The sequence below is a fragment of the Lampetra fluviatilis genome, chromosome 5, assembly GCF_964198595.1.
Source record: "Lampetra fluviatilis chromosome 5, kcLamFluv1.1, whole genome shotgun sequence".
In the NCBI taxonomy this organism is placed as follows: Eukaryota; Metazoa; Chordata; class Hyperoartia; order Petromyzontiformes; family Petromyzontidae; genus Lampetra; species Lampetra fluviatilis.
Genome location: NC_136279.1, coordinates 23,960,298 through 23,982,387, shown reverse-complemented (window position 1 = coordinate 23,982,387; position 22,090 = coordinate 23,960,298). Strand labels below are relative to the sequence as shown.

General features: G+C 45.1%; 1 protein-coding gene and 1 long non-coding RNA gene across 2 annotated transcripts; one reads left to right on the top strand and one right to left on the bottom strand.

Moving 5' to 3' along the window:
• Positions 1–414: 414 nt before the first annotated feature.
• Positions 415–5,297, bottom strand: MRPS34 (mitochondrial ribosomal protein S34). The gene is made up of 3 exons (XM_078856244.1): positions 4,252–5,297; positions 2,980–3,022; positions 415–994 (listed from the first exon to the last, which is right to left on the bottom strand). Exons 1-3 carry the CDS (start codon positions 4,570–4,572, stop codon positions 702–704), a joined length of 657 nt encoding a protein of 218 aa, XP_078712370.1. The 5' UTR covers positions 4,573–5,297; the 3' UTR covers positions 415–701.
• LOC144932303 (uncharacterized) lies at positions 948–21,380 on the top strand. Its single transcript, XR_013636896.1, has 3 exons — positions 948–1,021; positions 18,769–18,836; positions 21,355–21,380. It is a non-coding gene; the product is annotated as an uncharacterized LOC144932303 (long non-coding RNA).
• The last annotated feature ends 710 nt before the right edge of the window (positions 21,381–22,090 follow it).

Below are 22,090 nucleotides of genomic sequence, written 5' to 3'. Positions count from 1 at the left end.
ACATGTGACTTGTGCTTGAGCACTATTCGGGGAATAAGTACAGCTCTCAGAGAGAGTAGACATTCAATAAACTCAACATTTAAACACCTTACCCATATGAACTCGGAAGGTGTTGATTAGTCGATAGATGCTAGCCTTTTAAGCAGACCAAATACAAAACTACATACACAGCGACCATATCTGGCTTACTCCAAAAAATTGCATCCCTAAATTAAAAGCTAAAGAGAAAAAGATGCTTTTTTAGAGCATTAAGGAATGAAAACGACTAAACACAGTACCACACACATCAATGAAACAGGCAAACACTACCACCTACTGGCAGATTATATCACATCATCACTCAGGCTGACCACACATGCCGACGTGTGAGATCAGCTAATGAACACAATACTATTAAGACATCAGTTTCTCGGTTACTATTTATTCAAGTGTAAAGTATATTACATAGGTGCAACATGTCCCTATTTTGAACCATTCCAAGCACGTACATATAAGCACACATTATTACTATTATACCAGAAAGCTCAGGAACATTGACGTTTGTTCATTCAAAAATATTACACCAGACTATTTTCCAGATCAGAGGACATCCAGTACATACGTTTAACCAGAGGGCTCGTGGAAATCACAAAGATTCAGGGAAGACCATGACGTTGATGAACTAAAAACTGCCTACACATTTGACGACGCTCCTCGCCTACCTACAAGCATCTGCCTTTCAACCTGGCCTCCCTCTGCTGCTGCAGCTGCTTGCCGAGCGACACCAAAGCGAGATCGAGCATCGGCTCGCTCTGCTCGCGACCCTCCTTGGCAGCGCGCGCGAGGACCATGGCTCGCAGTAGCGGCGGGAAGGGGACCAGCCGGGGGCCCGTGTCCTCCTCCTGGGGGGCCGGGACGCATCTCGCCATGAAGGCCGCCTCCTCGTGCCGCGGGATGAGTCGCCAGTCGTGGTACATGGCCTGCTCGATTTCGCGGGCCTCGCCCTCGGTCTTGCCTGCAGGATGGAAGCACCGGCACCCGGGTAATTTTACAGCATACACGCAAAGAGAACACATCACACACATAGAGAACACGTCACACACACACGCATAGAGAACACGTCACACACACGCATAGAGAACACGTCACACACACACGCATAGAGAACACGTCACACACACGCATAGAGAACACGTCACACACACGCATAGAGAACACATCAGACACACGCATAGAGAACACGTCACACACACACGCATTGAGAACACGTCACACACACACGCATAGAGAACACATCACACACACACACACGCATAGAGAACACATCACACACACACATAGAGAACATCACACGCACAAAGAACACATCACACACACACGCATAGAGAACACATCACACACACACGCATAGAGAACACATCACACACACGCACAGAGAACACATCACACACACGCACAGAGAACACATCACACACACGCACAGAGAACACATCACACACACGCACACATAGAGAACACATCACACACACACACATAGAGAACACATCACACACACACACATAGAGAACACATCACACACACGCACAGAGAACACATCACACACACGCACAGAGAACACATCACACATAGAGAACACATCACACACACACATAGAGAACACATCACACACACACACATAGAGAACACATCACACACACACACATAGAGAACACATCACACACACGCACAGAGAACACATCACACACACGCACAGAGAACACACACACATAGAGAACACATCACACACACACATAGAGAACACATCACACACACACATAGAGAACACACCACACACACGCACAGAGAACACATCCCACACACACACATAGAGAACACATCACACACACACACATAGAGAACACATCACACACACGCATAGAGAACACATCACACACACGCATAGAGAACACATCACACACACGCAGAGAGAACACATCACACACACGCACATAGAGAACACATCACACACACAGAGAACACATCACACACACACAGAGAACACATCACACACACACACATATAGAGAACACATCACACACACACATAGAGAACACATCACACACATAGAGAACACATCACACACACACATAGAGAACACATCACACACACACATAGAGAACACATCACACACACACATAGAGAACACATCACACACATAGAGAACACATCACACACATAGAGAACACATAGAGAACACATCACACACACACATAGAGAATATATCACACACACACATAGAGAACACATCACACACACACATAGAGAACACATCACACACACAGAGAACACACACACACAGAGAACACATCACACACACACACATAGAGAACACATCAGACAGAGCGAACACATCATAATGGACGTCTCGGGTGGAGAACCTTTTCCTCACCGAGGGCCAAATATGTCTTTCAAAATATCCCAAATTACCCTCTGACGGGTAACCACTCACTGACACACACACACGTCGCTTGCGTCACCACCAAAAGGCCCTTTCAGTAAAAGAAACGACTTGATGTACTAAGGATAGAAACAAAGCGTCGACAGATCGAACATTTCACCCCTTCAGTAACCAACCAGTGCGGATAGAATGCTTGCATTGACGGGCAAATGTAGCCGACTGTTTTGAAATCGACGGCTTCATGTGGACCGAGAGAAATCAAGTGACAGGTCTGAATGCCAAATCACCCGCAACGCGCCCGATCTCTGCAAAACTCTGAGGCTAAGCAAGATTGAGTCTGGAAAGTGTTTTTTTCATTTATTAGCGACCACCATGCATTGGATGGATCGACTTTCGAGGGCAGTACTTGCAGCAAACCCATAGTTGTCCTGCACTATGCTCCAAGTCTCGCCTCCCCCACCTTCACCGACTGAGGTATGGTCAAATAACCATTACCCAACAGCAGATGAACAACACTGGCTGGGCGCGTGGGTAGATTTGTGCAACCGCACTGCACGGCTCACCCTGGAAGGTGAGGACGCCCCACGCTTTCCCATGGTCCAGATCCTGCACAGAAACATGCGACACGTACATCTCATCGGACACGTGCATGCAGGCATCTCATGGAACACGTGCATGCAGGCATCTCATCCCACACGTGCATGCGTGCATCTCATGGAACACGTGCATGCGTGCATCTCATCCCACACGTGCATGCGTGCATCTCATCCCACACGTGCATGCGTGCATCTCATGGAACACGTGTATGCGTGCATCTCATCCCACACGTGCATGCGTGCATCTCATGGAACACGTGCATGCGTGCATCTCATCCCACACGCGCATGCGTGCATCTCATGGAGCACGTGTATGCAGGCATCTCATCCCACACGTGCATGCGTGCATCTCATGGAACACGTGCATGCGTGCATCTCATCCCACACGTGCATGCGTGCATCTCATGGAGCACGTGTATGCAGGCATCTCATCCCACACGTGCATGCGTGCATCTCATGGAACACGTGCATGCGTGCATCTCATCCCACACGCGCATGCGTGCATCTCATCCCACACGTGCATGCAGGCATCTCATGGAACACGTGTATGCGTGCATCTCATCCCACACGTGCATGCGTGCATCTCATGGAACACGTACATGCGTGCATCTCATCCCACACGTGCATGCGTGCATCTCATGGAACACGTGCATGCGTGCATCTCATGGAACACGTGCATGCGTGCATCTCATCCCACACGTGCATGCGTTCATCTCATCCCACACGTGCATGCGTGCATCTCATCCCACACGTGCATGCGTGCATCTCATGGAACACGTGCATGCGTGCATCTCATGGAACACGTGTATGCGTGCATCTCATGGAACACGTGTATGCAGGCATCTCATCCCACACGTGCATGCGTGCATCTCATGGAACACGTGCATGCGTGCATCTCATCCCACACGTGCATGCGTGCATCTCATGGAACACGTGTATGCAGGCATCTCATCCCACACGTGCATGCGTGCATCTCATCACACACGTGCATGCGTGCATCTCATCCCACACGTGCATGCGTGCTACGCGTGCATATACATGACACAGATTATCACGATTGGTTACGTACGCTGCGAAAGTGCAACGTAAATTACATCCACAACTCTATGCGTAACGAACTGTGTGTTACGAATGTATTCGGTGCATGCCACATAGGCACACATAGATGTGCGTGGCACGCACACAGTGTGGCGTGGCACGCAGCGTGGTGGTGTTGCGTGCGCGTGCGAGGCGTCTCACGCTGGCCGTGTAGTCGAGGCGCACCGCCGTCACGCGCCAGCAGCACGCGGCGCCGTCCCCGTGCAGCGCCGCCCACGAGGCGCGCGTGGCGAGGCGGCCGAGGCCCGCGCGCCGCGCCGCGCCCAGCAGCGCGGGGAGCCGCGACTCGCGCGCCGCGTCCGCCCAGGCGCGCGCCGGGAGCCGCCGGCCCGTGTGGGGCCGCCGCATCGTGGAGGGGTCGAGCGCGTGGCGGACGCTGTCGGGCTGCCGCCGCGACACGGCCCACACCTCGCGCACGCGCTCGGCGAGCTCGGCGATCCAGCGCACGCGCCTCTTGGACATGCCGCCGCAGCTGCTGTTGTTGTCGTAGTCTCTAGTCTGTTGGTGGTGTAGACTAGTCGTGGTGGTGTAGACTAGTGGTGGTGTTGTAGTCGCTAGGCGTGGTGTTGTAGACTAGTCGTGGTGGTGTAGACTAGTGGTGGTGTTGTAGTCGCTAGGCGTGGTGTTGTAGACTAGTCGTGGTGGTGTAGTCTAGTTGTGGTGTTGTAGTTGCTAGTCGTGTTGTAGACTATTCGTGGTGTTGTTGTAACTCTTGGCTGTTCGCTCGCTCACCTCCGTCCCCAACCCGGCTCAGGTCGCACGTGTCGAGTCACATGTCGCGTCGCGCGTCCAACGGCGCCCCCGGAGTCATCGCGGCCACATTGGCACGGGGTGGGGACGGGTCGGCGTGGCCGCCCAGTTGACGTCGCCTCGCGTGCCTCGAGTTGCGCAGCTGCGGCGCGTCGATTGAGTTGGGCTCCTCCCTTACAAAGATGGCCGGCGGCGTGCCTCGTCTTCACAATGACGCGGGATTACGACGCCGCGACCTTGGCTCGCGGCGAGGTCGTTCATATTCACGAGTGGTGATGAATATTCACCACTGGGCCCCACATCGCCACAATTACTGGCCGCAACGTCGCACTCAAATTAGTTCTCCCAACTGCACCGGCGTTTGCTGTACCTGTAACGAATTGGCACGTTCTGTTTACGTGACAGACCTTACTGATTTGTGGCGGGTTTAACGACGCATTTATATATTTACGCGAACTAACCCAAAACACCTCGATTGTTATGTATTCTATTGGTCGCGAAAGCGTACGTGTTAAATTCACGAGGGGCTTGGCCATTCGCAAAGAGCCGCTTAGGATATAAACAATGCAGCCGCTTGAGGCTACCACATTCACTACTGGTGAGCACCATTGTCATCAGCCAGGGTCTATCCACTGCTGCATGAGGGCCTCCTCCCCCGCCACCTCTCACGATGTTCTAATCGCATCTACAATACATCCATTTTCAATTACATTTCTACACACGATTTCATGAATAAGCCCCGTTGAGAAATATTCTCATGGCACTGATGAATCGTTGCAACGCTGCGGGGTTCGTTTGCACGGATGGTGGTGATGATGATACATGGATTCTAAAGGAATTTGCCCGATCCAACTCTCATCACAGGAGACGTATTCTATTAAAAAAAAATAATGTTTCGTCTTCTGTGACGCGGTTATTTTTGCCCCAATTTCAATTTGGTTGTCTCTGCTCGAATGTATATTTTTCTGTTTTTTCCCTAATATCAATTTGGATGTTTTAGCTCCAATTTATATTTCCTTGTCATTTCTCTGGCTTATATCCAGCAAACACGCAAAGTTGGCCCAGCGTATTGTTTGTATGTAATTGGCTTTGCGATTTTGGTGACCCAGAATAATTTACGAAACGAGACCGCCCTGGGCCCTGGAGTAACCTAGACGCCAGGTGGCAGCGTAGCCTCGCTGAGCCGTGCCGCACAACTTGCACGCACTCTATTATACTTTTTACTTCGCAGCTTTCATGCCAGATTTAGAGGTTTTTGCCTCAAAATTTCCTAAACAAAGGAAGTGTTCATACTCTTAGGTTTTGTCGGTAAAGTCACGTAGGTAAAAAATAAAATTAATAATAATACAGCAATCGTGCTGTGACGGTTCCACCTGAAGACGGAAGCTTGTGTTGCCTCCGAAACGTGATTTTTATTTTTATTTTATTAATTTTAATTTTATTTTTTACCTACGTGACTACCGAAAAAACCTAAGAGTATGAATCATTGCAGTCACGAAAGCTTCAAATCTAGAAATGAAGTGTTCCCAGATCTATGCTCAAAAACGCATATGTTGGTAATACTTTTGGAGGAAAGGATTTATTTCTATTAATATTTGTTTTACGTGATTTAGTATTTAGATGTCTGAGCTCATTTGGAAAAAATGGTTTCAGCAGGTTAGCTGTCCAAAATATACGAGTCACCAGAATACTCTTCCTATCCGCGTGCCTACTATTCACTATTCATATTATCCACGTCCTAGAATCAATACGTGGAGTATCATATCCACGCATCGAATCTGTCTGTGGATCGTGCTTACCACAAGTATCACCAAATTCATCCTGTTTCCCACGGATATGCGCACGGACAACGGCAGTGATTTCTGGAGAAAAAAAAACCGCAGCGAATAGGATCCACGAATAGTGCCCTTCACATTACCATCGAGTTAACCTGTGCAGGCTTCATTGAAACGCTTCACAGTTGATCTTTCATGGAGGTTTTGTTTATGAATTGATGGCCACAATAAACGTAATTCAAATAATGCATGTATTGAATCTGGTCTCGATGAAAATATTGTCAAAACTTCTAGAACATCCCTCATGTCAGGCAGTGACATGGCTACTTGTTGTTCATGGTTCCAGCCCGACGCCCGTCCTGGTTAATACTGCGGGTATATTAAACATAGATATTACACACCGTATGCTTCACAGTGGCAATTATAGGTCACCTTACTTCTTTCGAAAAAGGAAGAAGCTATTGTGTTGGTGTAACAGTCCCAATTAGAAAATTGCTCGCAAATGACCTAATTTAGTGAAGCCAGACATGTTTTCTACACATATCCACATATGAATATGAAAGTATATCTTACACAACCCATCAGCCGCCCGACCTTCTGGGAGTATACAATATAATTTTGCATCAAACTAGGACCCAAAGAGATGGGCCTTTCCGGTAAGAATGACAGTTGACCAGTAGTCAAGCAAGCCTGATTGCTGATAAGACACAATGTCGAAACCGGTCCAGATATGTGAAGGAAACATAGTCTTTTTTTATTACTTTATCTACAATGATGCGAATTATGTTAATATAGTAAAGCTGCAAAGCAACATCGAGCCTGACTGTATAACTACTGCAGTCTATACAGTACTTGTGTAATGGGTTCAATTGAGTCGAAGACGTAGAATTGGAGGCAACACATTTATTCAGTTCCAACACACGGGGTAACTTTACCCTTAACATAATAACAACCTATGGTGGTGACCACCGGGCTAACTACACTAGTTACTACGTGACTGGTGTACTTAGCCGGGTGGTGACAACCAGGCTAACTACACTAGTTACAACGTAACTGCTACTACGGACCGGGACCAACAGCTTCGGCCCGGGTCCACTTGTTGGAGACTTGTTGAACGGAGAACATAGACGAAGGTTTCTTCTCGGGACCCGGCTTATATTCTCTGTGGCGTGGCCGGCTCCGCCCTTGGCCACGTCCACCTTCCAGAATCCTCGGGAAGGATCTGGTTCCCAATCACGTGACCACCCCTAACCCCCTCTTGGGGCCCCTTTGTAGACTTAACTGGTCACGTGTCCTCCCGAGTCAACCAGAGTGCCATGGCCTCGAGTAACTTCATCCTTCGGCCGGCACCCACACACCCTGTCTTGTAGGGTCGGCACTGCATGCAACGCGTGGTGCCACCCAGCGCTATCATTCAGCGCTCACCGTGCCCCTCTGGGGCCGGTACTACACGCACACCACTGTGGTGTCCGCGATGTCGCTACACCGCACGCCGTGCCCCTCTAAGGCCGGCACTGCACCCAGCATGTTAACATCCAGCGATGTCACTACACTTGTTTGTGATGCACCATGATAATAGCGTTGTGCTAAAGGAATGGCAGGAATAGCACATGTACTTATGCTTTGATGTGATTAAATATGAATGTTAAGATTGTTTTAATGATTTTTATTTGGCATACATTTAACTATGGTTATACATTTTCACGAATTATATTTTCGGGATGTTTTTATCTTGAGATCTTACAATGCTTAGTACAGCAATACTTTACTGCTACACTATTCAGCAATTCGTAACACAGTCAGCAACAGTACTGTATAATAATAATGGACAAAGGATTGTGCTGACACGAACATTGTACATTTATCACACCGCATCATTACTGTGCACAAGAAACAAAAACGAGTAGCTGCAAAAGTTGGGATGATATTTTTTAAATTGCCTCATTAAGAACAGACATTTATATTTTAAAAACTGTCACAATACATTCCCATCATGACCAATGAAAGACTGCTGAAAGGGCATGCAGATGTCATGTTACATCACTGCGATAGTTTGAATGTTTCTGAAATGCTACGGTATTTTGAATTTCGATTAAAGTGGGCACATTAATAACGAGGAAGTGTGCAGAAATATCCGCTTTAAAATAAGTACGTAGACAATACCCCGCTTTCCATATCTGTCTCTCCAAGCATTTTTTTTACTCATCCCATCAGTCACACGACCTTCTGAGAGTGCATCATTTCTACAGCATTGATTCAACACACACAAACTCTATCCTGGTTTCAATATTCACTGTCATCAGCATTCAGGCTTGCCTCAACCAATGCATGTCAACTGCCAAGTGTTTATAGGCAACACTATATGAATTAAATGGTACCTTTAAGGTACCATTTTATTGTTGCGAAGTTTCTATTTATGCAGCACACAAAAACGGATGTAATTGAGGTCTTTATCATCTATGATCACATAAGCATGTACCTGGTATGACACTTCTAAACAATGTCAACTTGAGAACAAAACAAGTCTTCTGTTCCCAGTTATCAATCTGAAAACGTCAATAGTAGAGTTCATTAAACAAAAAAACGCATATTTAAATTTGTCTCATGAATAGAAAGAGTGTAAATTGGGGGCGTGTTGTTGCTGCTAATTGGGTCACTGTGCACAATTGTGTGGGATATTGGCAAGTCTGTTCATAACTAACAGAGTCCCTAGGGAACTCTGTCAATTGCCCAGTCAATATATCATATCGCACAGGAATATCTTAAAATGCATTCCAAAATTACTGAGTCTGAATTACTTCACTGTACTGTACCATATAAAACATTTCCCCTCAATTAAACGTTGTTATTTATACAACAACCTGATGACACTTTGACTATATTTATAAGTATCAAAATATTACTTTGTATTATATTTGATTGTAAAAAGTTGTAATATTACACCAACGGATATCTTCAAATCATTTTCAATATCTGGGTAATTTAATTGTTAAATTGCTTCGAAGCCAGCATTGAAAAGATGTGTGCAGATTGTCAAGTGTCCTCTGTTTGCAGAGCTGATTTTTTTAAATATATAATTGAGTGCAATGTCAACCCAGCGATTGTACATTTCATGCACTTGACGAGTGGTAACATTGGCCACTGCAGCATGATGGGTTTTGAGAAATTAGATTTTCAGAAGCCCTACCTATTGATATATGAATCTCACTAAACCGCCAAGTCACACGATTTCTTGACAGACAATTTACAGGTACGGTATTTCTTTTACAGCACTGGGAATGAAAGCTTTCCTGGAACATGAGCAATTAAATGAATGGCCTGCAGATGCGTTTGTTATGCAGTGGAACGTGAAGGTTACACATGTGTTTCTGTTCAAATATGTTTCTGCTTCAGCCACGATCAATCCAGATTTATCTTATTCGGTTCTGTGATGCATCAGGCCACCTAGCACCTCCGCATGAGCTTATTCATTGCTCCACCTCTGCTGTAGTTGCCCTCTCTGGTGTGTTGCCTCCCATGGCTTCTGCTCTGTCATAAGTCTCGACCACCGGACATCATCTCTTATAAATGACACGTTCAGCCCAAGTCCACTTCACAGTCAAAGCAATGAATAACTTGGATATATGCTCCAATCCATGTTTCTAATATGCATAGGTAGGACGTATGTGTGAGATGTATGCATGTCAATATTTGACTGACAGAACTGTTGAGTCCTAAGAAAAGACCACTCCTAAAATAGACTCTGTTCTTCTCTTGTTTTCAATTAATATTTGTAGTTAAATAAACATACCCACAGTAAACGGAACATTTTCCTCGAAGATAAACACTATAACTTAAACACAATTTGTCAATTCTGCATACAGATACATATGCAGCACTGTACATGTGGTGTTTTTTTTTATATGCACATGTATTTTCCACATGAGAGACAGCACAGCGCTTTCAATCATGCTTCAGTTTCAAACGAGTTAAACGAAGACAATGATTTCGATGAAAACATTTTTTTCCTGGGCAACTGCTCTCCTGGGCAACTGCTCTCAAAGGCTAACCAGCTGTTGCTGATGTGCATTCTATCCGATTGCCACCTACAGTATTCCTCCCATTCGTAACCCTGTTACGCACGCAACCCTGTTACCCACGCAACCCTGTTATGCACGCAACCCTGTTACCCACGCAACCCTGTTACCCACGCAACCCTGTTACGCACGCAACCCTGTTACCCACGCAACCCTGTTACGCACGCAACCTTGTTACGCACGCAACCCTGTTACCCACGAAACCCTGTTACGCACGCAACCTTGTTACGCACGCAACCCTGTTACCCACGCAACCCTGTTACGCACGCAACCCTGTTACGCACGCAACCCTGTTACGCACGCAACCCTGTTACGCACGCAACCCTGTTACCCACGCAACCCTGTTACGCACGCAACCCTGTTACGCACGCAACCCTGTTACGCACGCAACCCTGTTACGCACGCAACCCTGTTACGCACGCAACCCTGTTACGCACGCAACCCTGTTACGCACGCAACCCTGTTACGCACGCAACCCTGTTTGCCTTCTATTACCCATTGGAGCGGCAATGTCCACGAACTCTCATTACTCGCGGCACGAATCTTTCTCACATCTACCGCCATTTGGGAATTTGCCCCAAGTTCATTGCGGAAATGCTTCCAATCCCCTATGATATTTTCACGGATAAGTGGGATCTGTGACAAATTGCTCATATTATCCGCGACATTTGCCGGTGGGTTACTGCACGGATAACAGCATCCGTGAAATATCACCACGGATAAGAGGAGTTCTGTAGTAACTCTGAAAGAGGAGACGTTTGAGAAGTGAAACTGAATGGCTGACATTGCCGACTAAATAGAAAATATCTGCCAGGTGATTAGTTATCACTCGTGGTTTGTTTAATACGTAAATTCTGGTGAAATAATGTTCTCAACACCATCTATAATGCAGACAATCATTTCTGTCCCTGTACATTATACTGTATATGTTTCCGTGCATTAAAAAGTTACTCCAATAAACTGAATGGCAGTGGTGTATTAATAACACAAAACTATGTTTTATACATCACAGCAGCCTAAACATGTATATTTTATCGTATATATTCACACAAATGTTACTCTTGCAATTTATAATTGTGCGTCCAAAATGTCCATGAAATTAATTAGCAAAGCTCAATCTCAAATGCGACCACACGTCAAGTCTCTAAGACGTTGATGTCACCACTAAGCAACTTGGCTTGTGCCAGTGGCTGGATAGCCTTGCACTAGGTCACATTCTCAAGATCAAGTTGTCGTCATGACCAAAGCCGTTAATGCCACCACTCCTCGCCAACGATGTCAACCCTCTGTCAGTTCCCGCAGCTGCGTGCAGAGCCGACATGGAGCGACCTCCAAGCTCAGCCCTGACAGCCTCCCACCGCCTGCTTTAAGGTCTTCCGGAGCCTACATGGCAATACAGACAGTGATGCTGCCTCAAATGCCCCTTTTCTTTATACGCAAACGTAGCAGCTACTCTTCCAAAGTGGTTTCCATAGCTATAATCAAAAACATGCCTTGCTAAAGCAACGTGCCTCTTAAAGATCTGGAAATCACTGCCTATGTACACAAATTCCACTACCACCTTCAACCTTCTCTCCTCCAACCACAGTTTAGTAGTAGAGTTTATATTGTTGCTATATCCTGTTTTCAGGGATATCAAAAACGTACAAATATTGCATGAATTCGATTTATAATGGGTTGAATCAACCTTATCTCCCCACAAGACCTAAGAAACAATGAATATTGGTTCAGCACATCCGCAGTGCCCACTTATATACATTTGTCAGCAAATGTGTCAGTTTCTTGAACCCAATGTGAATGTGGAACAACAGATATGCGTGCTTCAAATATAACGTCATATTGGTCATATTATGTCATCTACACGGCATGACAGGCTATCTTTTCACCTTTGACTGCCCCGTTAAACCGATGTTTTAGATACAACCCAAATATATCATTATCCATGATTTTCCAAACTATCTATCAGCATGAACGAGCACTTGGAGGTCACAATCGCCGTGGACATCAACAGCTCTGTGCTCCTGTAAGACATTCAAAATAATGAAACATCTACATTATTTCACATTTTTCTGAGAGTATAGACGGAAAAAGAGTCACATTGCCAAGGTGGAGTGACCACAGCCGCATGATGCGAATGGATTAAATGTCAATGTATTTTTAATTAATTTAAATCATCTCGACATTTTAACATGTAACATAAAAAAACGGAGTGTGAATGTGCATTTGAGCACGGGTTTGATTTATGTGATAGATTTATATTACATGGGCTTCCAAATGAACCGAGTGTGATTGAGAATGAAGATGAATATGATTCGTATAATTGTACAGCATTAGTTTTACGAAAGCCAATCTGCGTTTGGCGACCACAAATGCGCACTTTGATTTGGAATGACATCCACTTCACAATACTTTACTGGTCCTTGTTTTTTCACACGAGCAGTAGCCCAAAGCGGGAAGGCTTTTTAAGAAATACATGAATACATTCGAAATGATGGTGAATGCATTTATTGGACAGCACTGACAATCAAGCACCAGATGTTCTCTCGTGTGCCAGGCTTAAAGTGCGTTGCACAAATTGGTGCATCAGGATTAACAGTAGCCATGGATTTATTTAAATATTTTTAAAATCAGAGCACAGTGATCTAGTATTGTGTTTTATGAACTGAATCTGCCTGCTGAGCTGACAATAACAGTATCAAACGTGTAATAATAGTTCAAACTAAGAGATAGATGCTGATTAAATGCAAACAAATACCGGCAGTCTTCAACATGTCGAACACAACGAAGAGTAACGATAAACAACACTGCTTACAGTGGGAGTAAACAATGGTGTATGATATGTGAACATGTGCCTTGGCAAGTTTAGTCAATTGGCAGCCAGGATTTGGCATTGGTCGTTGGCCAACATGGACAACGGGAAGTGACATCTGTAGTGTGTGGATCGACATGGGTTAAAGGTCACTTCCACAGACTGAGACATTCACACTGAGTGTTGTGTCTACACAGCCTAAAGCATCTTTGTGCTATTTTACTTTATCTCCATGAGTGACCTTGTATCTATCTTTGACTGTTTTATGGAATGTTCTCATGGGTGCAAGTGCACTGCATAGGGAGGATTAGCCACTGTGTGTATTTATCTGTTCACTGCTGGATGAGGGCCCCCAGACGCGACGCCGGTTCTGTGGAGGCATCACCGTGCTGGCCGACGTAGGTTGGTGATGGGGCCAGGACCCGATCGGATGTAACTGACCACTAATGTGAGCCATGGCTGGGATTCAAACACCAGTCACCAGGTGCGCATTAGCGCACTGTGCAGGCTACAAGGTACGACGCAATACCGGCACCAGATCTCGGTACGAGTCAATTCCTGCCGCCAATTCCCAGGCATAGCATCTACATGTAGCAAGCATCTCAAGTCGCTGCGTGTAAAACAGTGGACACATGTTTTTGTTGTTGTATCGAGAGGCAGTCAGTCACAGGAAAAGGAACAATGGAAAGTGTTAAGTCTGGAGTCACCAGCTTAGATGGCTTGGGGTCGGCAGTTGCAGACTATGAGGGCAGCAGAAGAGAAAAGCATGACCTCTCACTGAGCGAAGGTGGACTGGGGGCTATGGGATGGGAGAGTGTGTGGAGGGGAGGAGAGAAAGGTAAGAGGGGAGAGGCAGGAGGTTATGTGGGAGATGGCTGGTGATGGTGCTTATTGAGACAGGCTGCAGTGTGTCAAAGGGGTCGGTGCGTGGGGGAGACAGAAGTTGAGGCAATAGGACCGGAGTCAGACATATCGCATGAGAGTTGTGTTCACTTGACAGGCTGCTGTGGAGGAGGAATAATGTCGTGTAACTCATATCCTTTGTAGAGATACTCACGTTTTTACACCTGATGTTTAATCAAAATGTGTTTTAAAGGCATTTTTAAAGTACCGCACGTTGAGCTGAAGCGTTTTTGTGTCATAAAGACGGTGGTGGAGTTTCCATCCACAAGTCGGAGGTGAAACGTCGCTTTATCGCTGTGTTGTGGAGCCACGAGATTGTATTTTTTATTTTCAGAATATCCTCTGCCAATGATAAAAATCAAGGTATAAAACAATAATTGGAAATGTGATGTATGCCTCTCGCTGATATCAGTAGTTGCTTATTGATGCACCCACAGGCATTGGGTAAAAGAAGAAATACAGAAGGAGCTCTCCATATCAATGTGGACCAAAGTGTCATTTACTTTATCGTCAAGTGTCTGCATTAAACATTGGGACGGAAGGCCCTCAGGTTGATGCAATAAAACGTTGTTTTATTTTTCGTGTAGAGATCGATGTTGTGTATCTATTATTCAGGAATTAACTTTGTAGAGGTGGTAAGTCATTTACAGACTTGCAACCATGCCAGTTGAGTTACAGGGCATTTTCTTGGAGATTCTCATCACCTGGGAGAGACCAAAGATTTTTTTTTCATTCATTCCATTTTGTGAAAAATGTCAGATAGTGACCAATGGAAAATGCACATTTCTCAACCTTACAAGAAAACATCCATTTGCTTATATTGCAACAAATGATGAACACTGCAGAGATTATTGTATTCATGAGAAAACTAATTTCAGCATATGTAGGCATAAATTATTCTCATTGATTCGCTTATATAACTGTGTTTAAACAGTTATAATGAGAATTGAGGAGGTGCTGATCTTCAGTTTACAGCCCTGAGCCGGTGGTAAAAAAAATCCACATTCCTATGGAGTAGGCGAGTCTCACCGTAAGAAAATCACCATTGACTTGTTTCTAAAGCATTGTGGAACACCAATGGGCTGACCAACCTCAACCAAGTTTTGAACACGCAACTCTTGGACTGCGAGGCACTCGCTCTACCACTGAACCAGCTTGGGGCTTCGTGGTGGAACATTTTAAATTAACTTAAAGGCAAATAGGTGTTGGAGCAGTGCTACCGTGATAAGCACTGCATGCTGAACCTGGTCACCGAAGTTAGATGCCTGGCCACGGTGAACGTCACTAAGGAGCAATATCTGATCCTAGACAAGGGCCTGCCCTTCACCAATCTAAAATTACCATTGTGGTGAAGTATAATCAAACAGCCTCCACAGTCCCCACAACCAACACCGCATGGGGAGGCTTCCATCCAGCAGTGGATTGACAAAGGGTGGACATTCTTATTATTGTATTTAAGCAAATAGACCAGAACTAATCTACAGCCCAACCAAATGTTACGAATACTTGCTAATGTAAATCATTGGAAATATTAACATCTGTATGGGAATATTCAGTTGTTTATGACCACATGTTTGCGTTGTCCCACAATACCAGATGCGGCCCTGCAGATGCGGCACATCAGTCCTGGCCCCGAGTGGAACTGTTCGGCTGAGCACTCGTTACCCCAAGGGTAGAGGAAGCAAACATCGGGCCTCATTACAGAACAGAGTGGCTGACGGCTCTAAATAAGCCCCAGTGGGATTTTAAAAGACAACTGGGTCTTGCAGGTTTCCCTGTTCAGTTTGAAATGGTTATGTAAAACTTTTGACTGCTTTCTATAGCCTCCAGAAGGTCGGATACTTATTTCCTGTTCGAAACTCCTTGATGAGTAGCATTACTAAATTACACTGGAGATATCGGGTGGGCATTTACAAATCTATGAAGATTGTTTTTTTTTATATAATATATTGGTCAAGGGTGAGTAGATGTCTTTACGAATTAACATAAAACAATTATTAAATGCATTTAACCTCATTTTTGTAATATATCAAGAAATTAGATCGCGTGTAATGAAACCAGGACAAAGCGTTATATTATAAGAAATCATATGAAATCCGAGACATCTACAGCACAGATAACCCCCTGTTTTTTACAGCAATCATGAGACCTGGCTTTCGTCAAAGCAAACTCAGTGAAGCGATGCCGTAACCAGGGCAACTCGCCAACAGTTTTGTTCAATTTTAAAATTGTTTTTTTTCATTTTTTAAATGTACAGATATCTTGAAGATGTTTGCCAAGTATAATATTGCATTCAACATCTTAAACAACCAATTGGAAATGTTTGCACATTCCTTCCGTGAGTTTTCCACAAGCATTGGAAATATGTAAACCGCAAATTGCTGGATGATTTATAAAAATTTCAGTTTTATTGTTGTTTCATCTGTTTAAAAATCTTCGAATCTTGCATGAACTACACAAACGTGTAAAACCCAGAAACACCTCAACATCTTCAAATGCAATGACATAACGACTTCATTTAGATGGCCTGGCTCACTCTTGCAAATGAAACTCCTCCTGGTATCTTGAGGTCTCACCCGGTTACACAAAATACAACTTGAAACATACTATTAATTTATAACTCTTTGTTAATCAATGTTGACTGTATGCCTCCCGATGCCATGTTGGGCATGGGTTCACATATCAACATTAGAACCGTGGCCAGAATTTAGACTCACGGTCATTGCACTGTTCAGGAAATGATAGACCAACGACATCAACAGAGCGTTGTGTGCAGGTGCAGCCTTAAGAACCCCGTCACAGTTTGTTGTTTTAGCACAGCGAGGTGATGATCGACCCGAGCGTTGGTTCCCAGGAGTCTGCTGCTCTTGCAAGACACGCTCTGCGTTAAACAAGCGTGAGACTGTTTAGATAACACAGTCACAGTTCCAGGCTACTCAAGTATGGGAGTGCCATTTTGCGTCCACTTTGTGCTAAAATGTTTCAGGAAAAAAACACTGAAAGGAGAAAGGGATAAACAAGGACATTAAATTTCAAACGTTAATAAAATATCTACTTTAGAGTAACGTTAACAGTTTTATGGGTGGAGTGATGGCAGGCACAGTGATTTGCACAGTGTGCTTTGAACCTGGTTACCTGGGTTCGATTCCCAGCCGTGGCTATCATCCGTGGCGAGCGATATCCAAAAGAATGCCATGAAACCCCCAACTCACAATGACGAGCACGGTGAAATATGATCAAAACAACCGTTATGGGCGACACGGCGTAGTGAGGCCTTCATCCAGCAAATGGATTTTCAAAGGGCTGGGATTTTTTTAAAGATACATTAGGATCAGTGATCAATGTATAGGTATGATAATGGTGAATAAACAAGAGAGCCATGGTATACGTTTGAAGTCGTATGGATTTCTGAGAACCGTGCTCGCGTTGAGGCCAATATCTCAAGTTGTGCTGCTGACCCAGCTTCTCCAGTGAGTTACACACGGACACGTGCTGCCAGTCTCAACCTATTTACATCTTTAATTAAAACTCACTGGCACAGGCTGAGCAACTGTGACAGCAAGATAACATTCTGTATGGGCTGTCGGTGTGCACCACTTAATCATTTGTGTATTTACGGATGTGTTTTTCTTGTGATATTAATTGAAAAAATGAATAATGTACTGTACAAGTCATTTGTTTAAAATGTTTGCACATGTGTCCGTACGTGTTTGCTACGCATGTGAATGTAACACGAGATGTTCCATCGAAGTGTTCTAATAAATAACTAAGTCGAACCATTCGGAGACGTATTTGCCATGCTGCCTATGTCCTGTAGGGCTGATGACAATGCACACTAATCTTGCCGTGTTCACATTGGCAGCATTGGCCCCACCTGCCGTGGGGAATCTGCAGATATCTCTCAGTGGATCGATCTCTTCACGTGCCCTCTGAGACTACACAATGGCATTCGTTAGTTTATCATTCATCCCATGTTGAGAACTCAGTTTTTACCAGACTGGCTGTTTCATCTCTCATCAAAAGAGTGGTCAACCCACGCAACAGCAGGTGCCCACCCACTCACCTATTTAACTCACTCATCCACACACACACTCACTCATAAACAACAGTGTTCAATCACCACTACACGGCAGGTCACAACCCTTATCTGTCTGCTTCTTCCTTCGCATTGCTCGAGGTCACTCTTGTCCCAAACTCATGTAATCAAGTCGCTTAGGTACAACTGTGATCATGCTGTTAGTTGCTGGCCGCTTGACATCTTAGGCTTTTGGGCCTGTGCTCAGAAAATTGAAGGTGAATCATTCCTAGATAACCCACAAATGTCTAATGACCCTCTTCTGAACAGGTGATGGAACCAGTCTGGCTCTGGGCGGGCCCTGCTTGGCCCACCCAAGTTCACTCTCCCCCCGAGTGGTGAGTCACTGTTAAATTGGTTGTGCTGCCCTTCCTGCTTCTGGACTCCGTGATACCAGGTCCCTCTTGCAACTGTAATGTACCCTCATTTTAGAAGGTTTCTACAGGCAGACTACGACCATAATAAACACTCACAGAATCCGCGTGCCACAATGGCAATCAAATCCTTTGCCAATTGGATTTTCTTACAAATGTAAACATGCCAGCTGTAAGACACACGTCTTCACGTATCTGTTCCGCTTGTAACTGATTTCAGTGGCCAATAAAACGCTGCCACTATTTCTGGACAAGCGTGACATTAGAGAGCTGCTTCTTCCTTGCCCTTTGAGAACCGTGAACCATAACGTCGATTGTTTACCAATGACCAAGTCTCCCTAAATGCACCCAATCCGGTCAGCTCTCGGGAGCTAAGCAGGCTTGAGCTTGGTGAGGTGCTTGGATGGGCGACCACCAGGGCTTGCCAGGCATTGTAGGCATGGAGCTGCGAGATTGTGGCTTGTGTTGTCTCTTTATCGGCGTGGGGTTTCTCCGGGTTCTCTGGCTTCCTCCCGCATGAGGCCTAACACTCGTTAATGGCATTGGCCAAACATCCCAATGCAGGACCCTCCTAAAAACTCTTGAGAATCAATATAAATAAGCCGTCAATTCGCCCCCTTGGCATATTTGTTCCTTCATATAAACATGTTTTTACATATCCCGTCAGCCACAGAGCTTTCTGGGAGTGCATCTTTTTCAGTAGCATTGGTTTAAGACAAGGAAACTCCTGTCGACCTGTTTCAAGATTCAGTGGCTCTGAGTCAATCTTGCTTTAACCAATGCTGGTGGACTTCCAAATGTTTATAGGCAAGGACCCTCTCTGTAAGATAAGGGCCCTGGTCCGATACAAAACTGTCTAATATATTGATACCACTCAGGGGCACTGCTGTCCTGCCCCATTGAACATCCACGGCTGGAATTTGAAAACTGCATTTCGCAACAGGGAGAGGCACCGCGGGCTCGTGTGCAGCACAGAGAGAGAGAGTGATACCGATTGCCAGGCAGTCAGCAGCTGCTGGCTGTGTGCACAGAAACACAATTGCCTTGTATTGATTTGCCGACACATTTCCACAATGTCTAGTGGGCTATCTGTCATCACATCCAATTGCCGCACACTCGCCGCCCTGCTGCTCCATCGCAGCGAATGTGCCCCGGTAATTATTGGTTAGCGATTTTTTTTCTCTCTCGTTGTGGTCCATTCCCTTCTCTCTCTCTCTCTCTGCGACTCTCATTATTTTCACGCCCGACCGCTCGCCTCGACACAAATAACGCCACCCGTTTTTCTCTTTCTCCATTCATCTTCACCCCCACTTTTATTTCAATCTATTTTTTTTATTTACCGTTTTTTTATGTCCAGATGATGTCTTCTGCCACTGAAAGATTCCCTCATATTCTATCTCCCAATGAAAAACACTGTCCTAAACAAACAATTGGGGCAATTGCACGTTAGCGAGTAGCGCCTAAGAAGCCGAACTCTCGCCCAGATACAGAGCTGACTCTCCAAAATACATCCACAGTCTCCGCTTATTTAAATCTTTAATTAAAACTCACAATATCTGCAAATGCTGCAGCTAAAATACATTCCATATGAAGTGGCATCATGCACCACTTGATTGTGTATATATTTATTACGTGTGTTGCCTGGATGTGATGTTTACCGTATGAATGCCAACTGTATAAGGTATAGATTTTAAAAGTGTTTTACGTGCTTGCTATGTATGTGCTATGAATAAGACCGATTGTCCGAATCGTTGCATATGATATATTTTTCCGAACGCAGCCTTACTGACGAAGGTGTTGTGCGGTTTTGTTCAGTGTGCCTGTGCAGACTCCCAAACTAATTCGTTGTGTACGCCCGAGTTGTACACCCTGGACACCCTTGCAAAAACGTTTCATCTTGAGGTGACACATTTAAATAAATAAAAACCATGAGCGAATGCCAAATTTACCATGAATCACGAACAATGCACAGTTAGGCCCTCGCAAAACAACAGCCTTGTCTATTCGTGCCAATGCTTTGCCAGCCGTGCCAATGCTTTGCCAGCCGTGCCAGTTGGTCAAAGAACGTGGGCCCCATCGTGGCATTCGCGAGGCTGCTCTAGTGCCGAGCGTGGCGCCGTGGTGCGATAGAAACGGCCTCCCCGTTGGCTCTGCTCCACGCGAGCAGGCGTAAGACACGGCTCCACCGCGACGCTTCCAGCCATATCACTGTTGCACCTTGCCTCTGACAGATGTCAGAAGCCAAACAGAGTCGTGGCGAGTCAGTACTGCCGACGTACGAGCTGTCAGAGGCAAGCCGTGGCACCGCAGACATTTTGGTGTCAAGGGTGCATGAGGCCTGCCCTGCTGTGGAGGGCCAAGATCAAGCTATGTTTCAGCACAGTTGTGAGATGATATATTCTGAAGATTACAATTTAAATATTAAGATTAAACAGGAAAAAAAAAGCATTGCATGTGAGATCAGTTCTCAATGGCATTGCAGGCTTGCATAGTGCTACTGTGGAGGAGTCGAGGTGGCACAGAGTGCTGAGCAACACTGCACTGTGAACCGAGCGACCCAAGTTGGATTGCACGGGAAACATCAGCGGCGACTGATATCCGAACTGGTCCTGGGCCATTCCCCCCCTGCTTCCCCCTCTTTGACAACCCGACCAGCCTGGTGAAGTATGGTCAAACCACCCCCCCCCACAAATAACCAACATGGCGAAGGGAGGTCTCCATCCAGCAGTGGACTGACACAAGGCTGACACAAGGCTGTGAAATATTTGTTATTGTGCTGTAATTTTTTTTGTCATTACTCAGTATTATGCTTAGGTTGAGAATTTAAACTCAATTTGTTTTATATTTTACGTGTATATCACTTTAATCTGTGATGTCACTGATAGGTAAGATTTATTTATGATAAAAATAATTCAACTCGTCATCCATAGACGTCATTAACTTTATTCAGATGCCATTATTTTTGCTAAAATTGAGAATCAAATAACGAGGTTTACCAACACATAAATAACGTTGCTACAGTTAGTTGAAATGTTTAGTGATTAAGCTAAATACAGTACGTGCCCAATAACATTTCTAAGCAATACCTGCGAATATATTTACTTTCATTTTGCATTTTCTTTGCCCCATTTTATTTCCTAGCAACAGACCTGAAAGTGGTGGAGTCAATGCCAGTGGAGAATATCCTTTTGTTGACTTGCGGAATAAAATGTCTTACC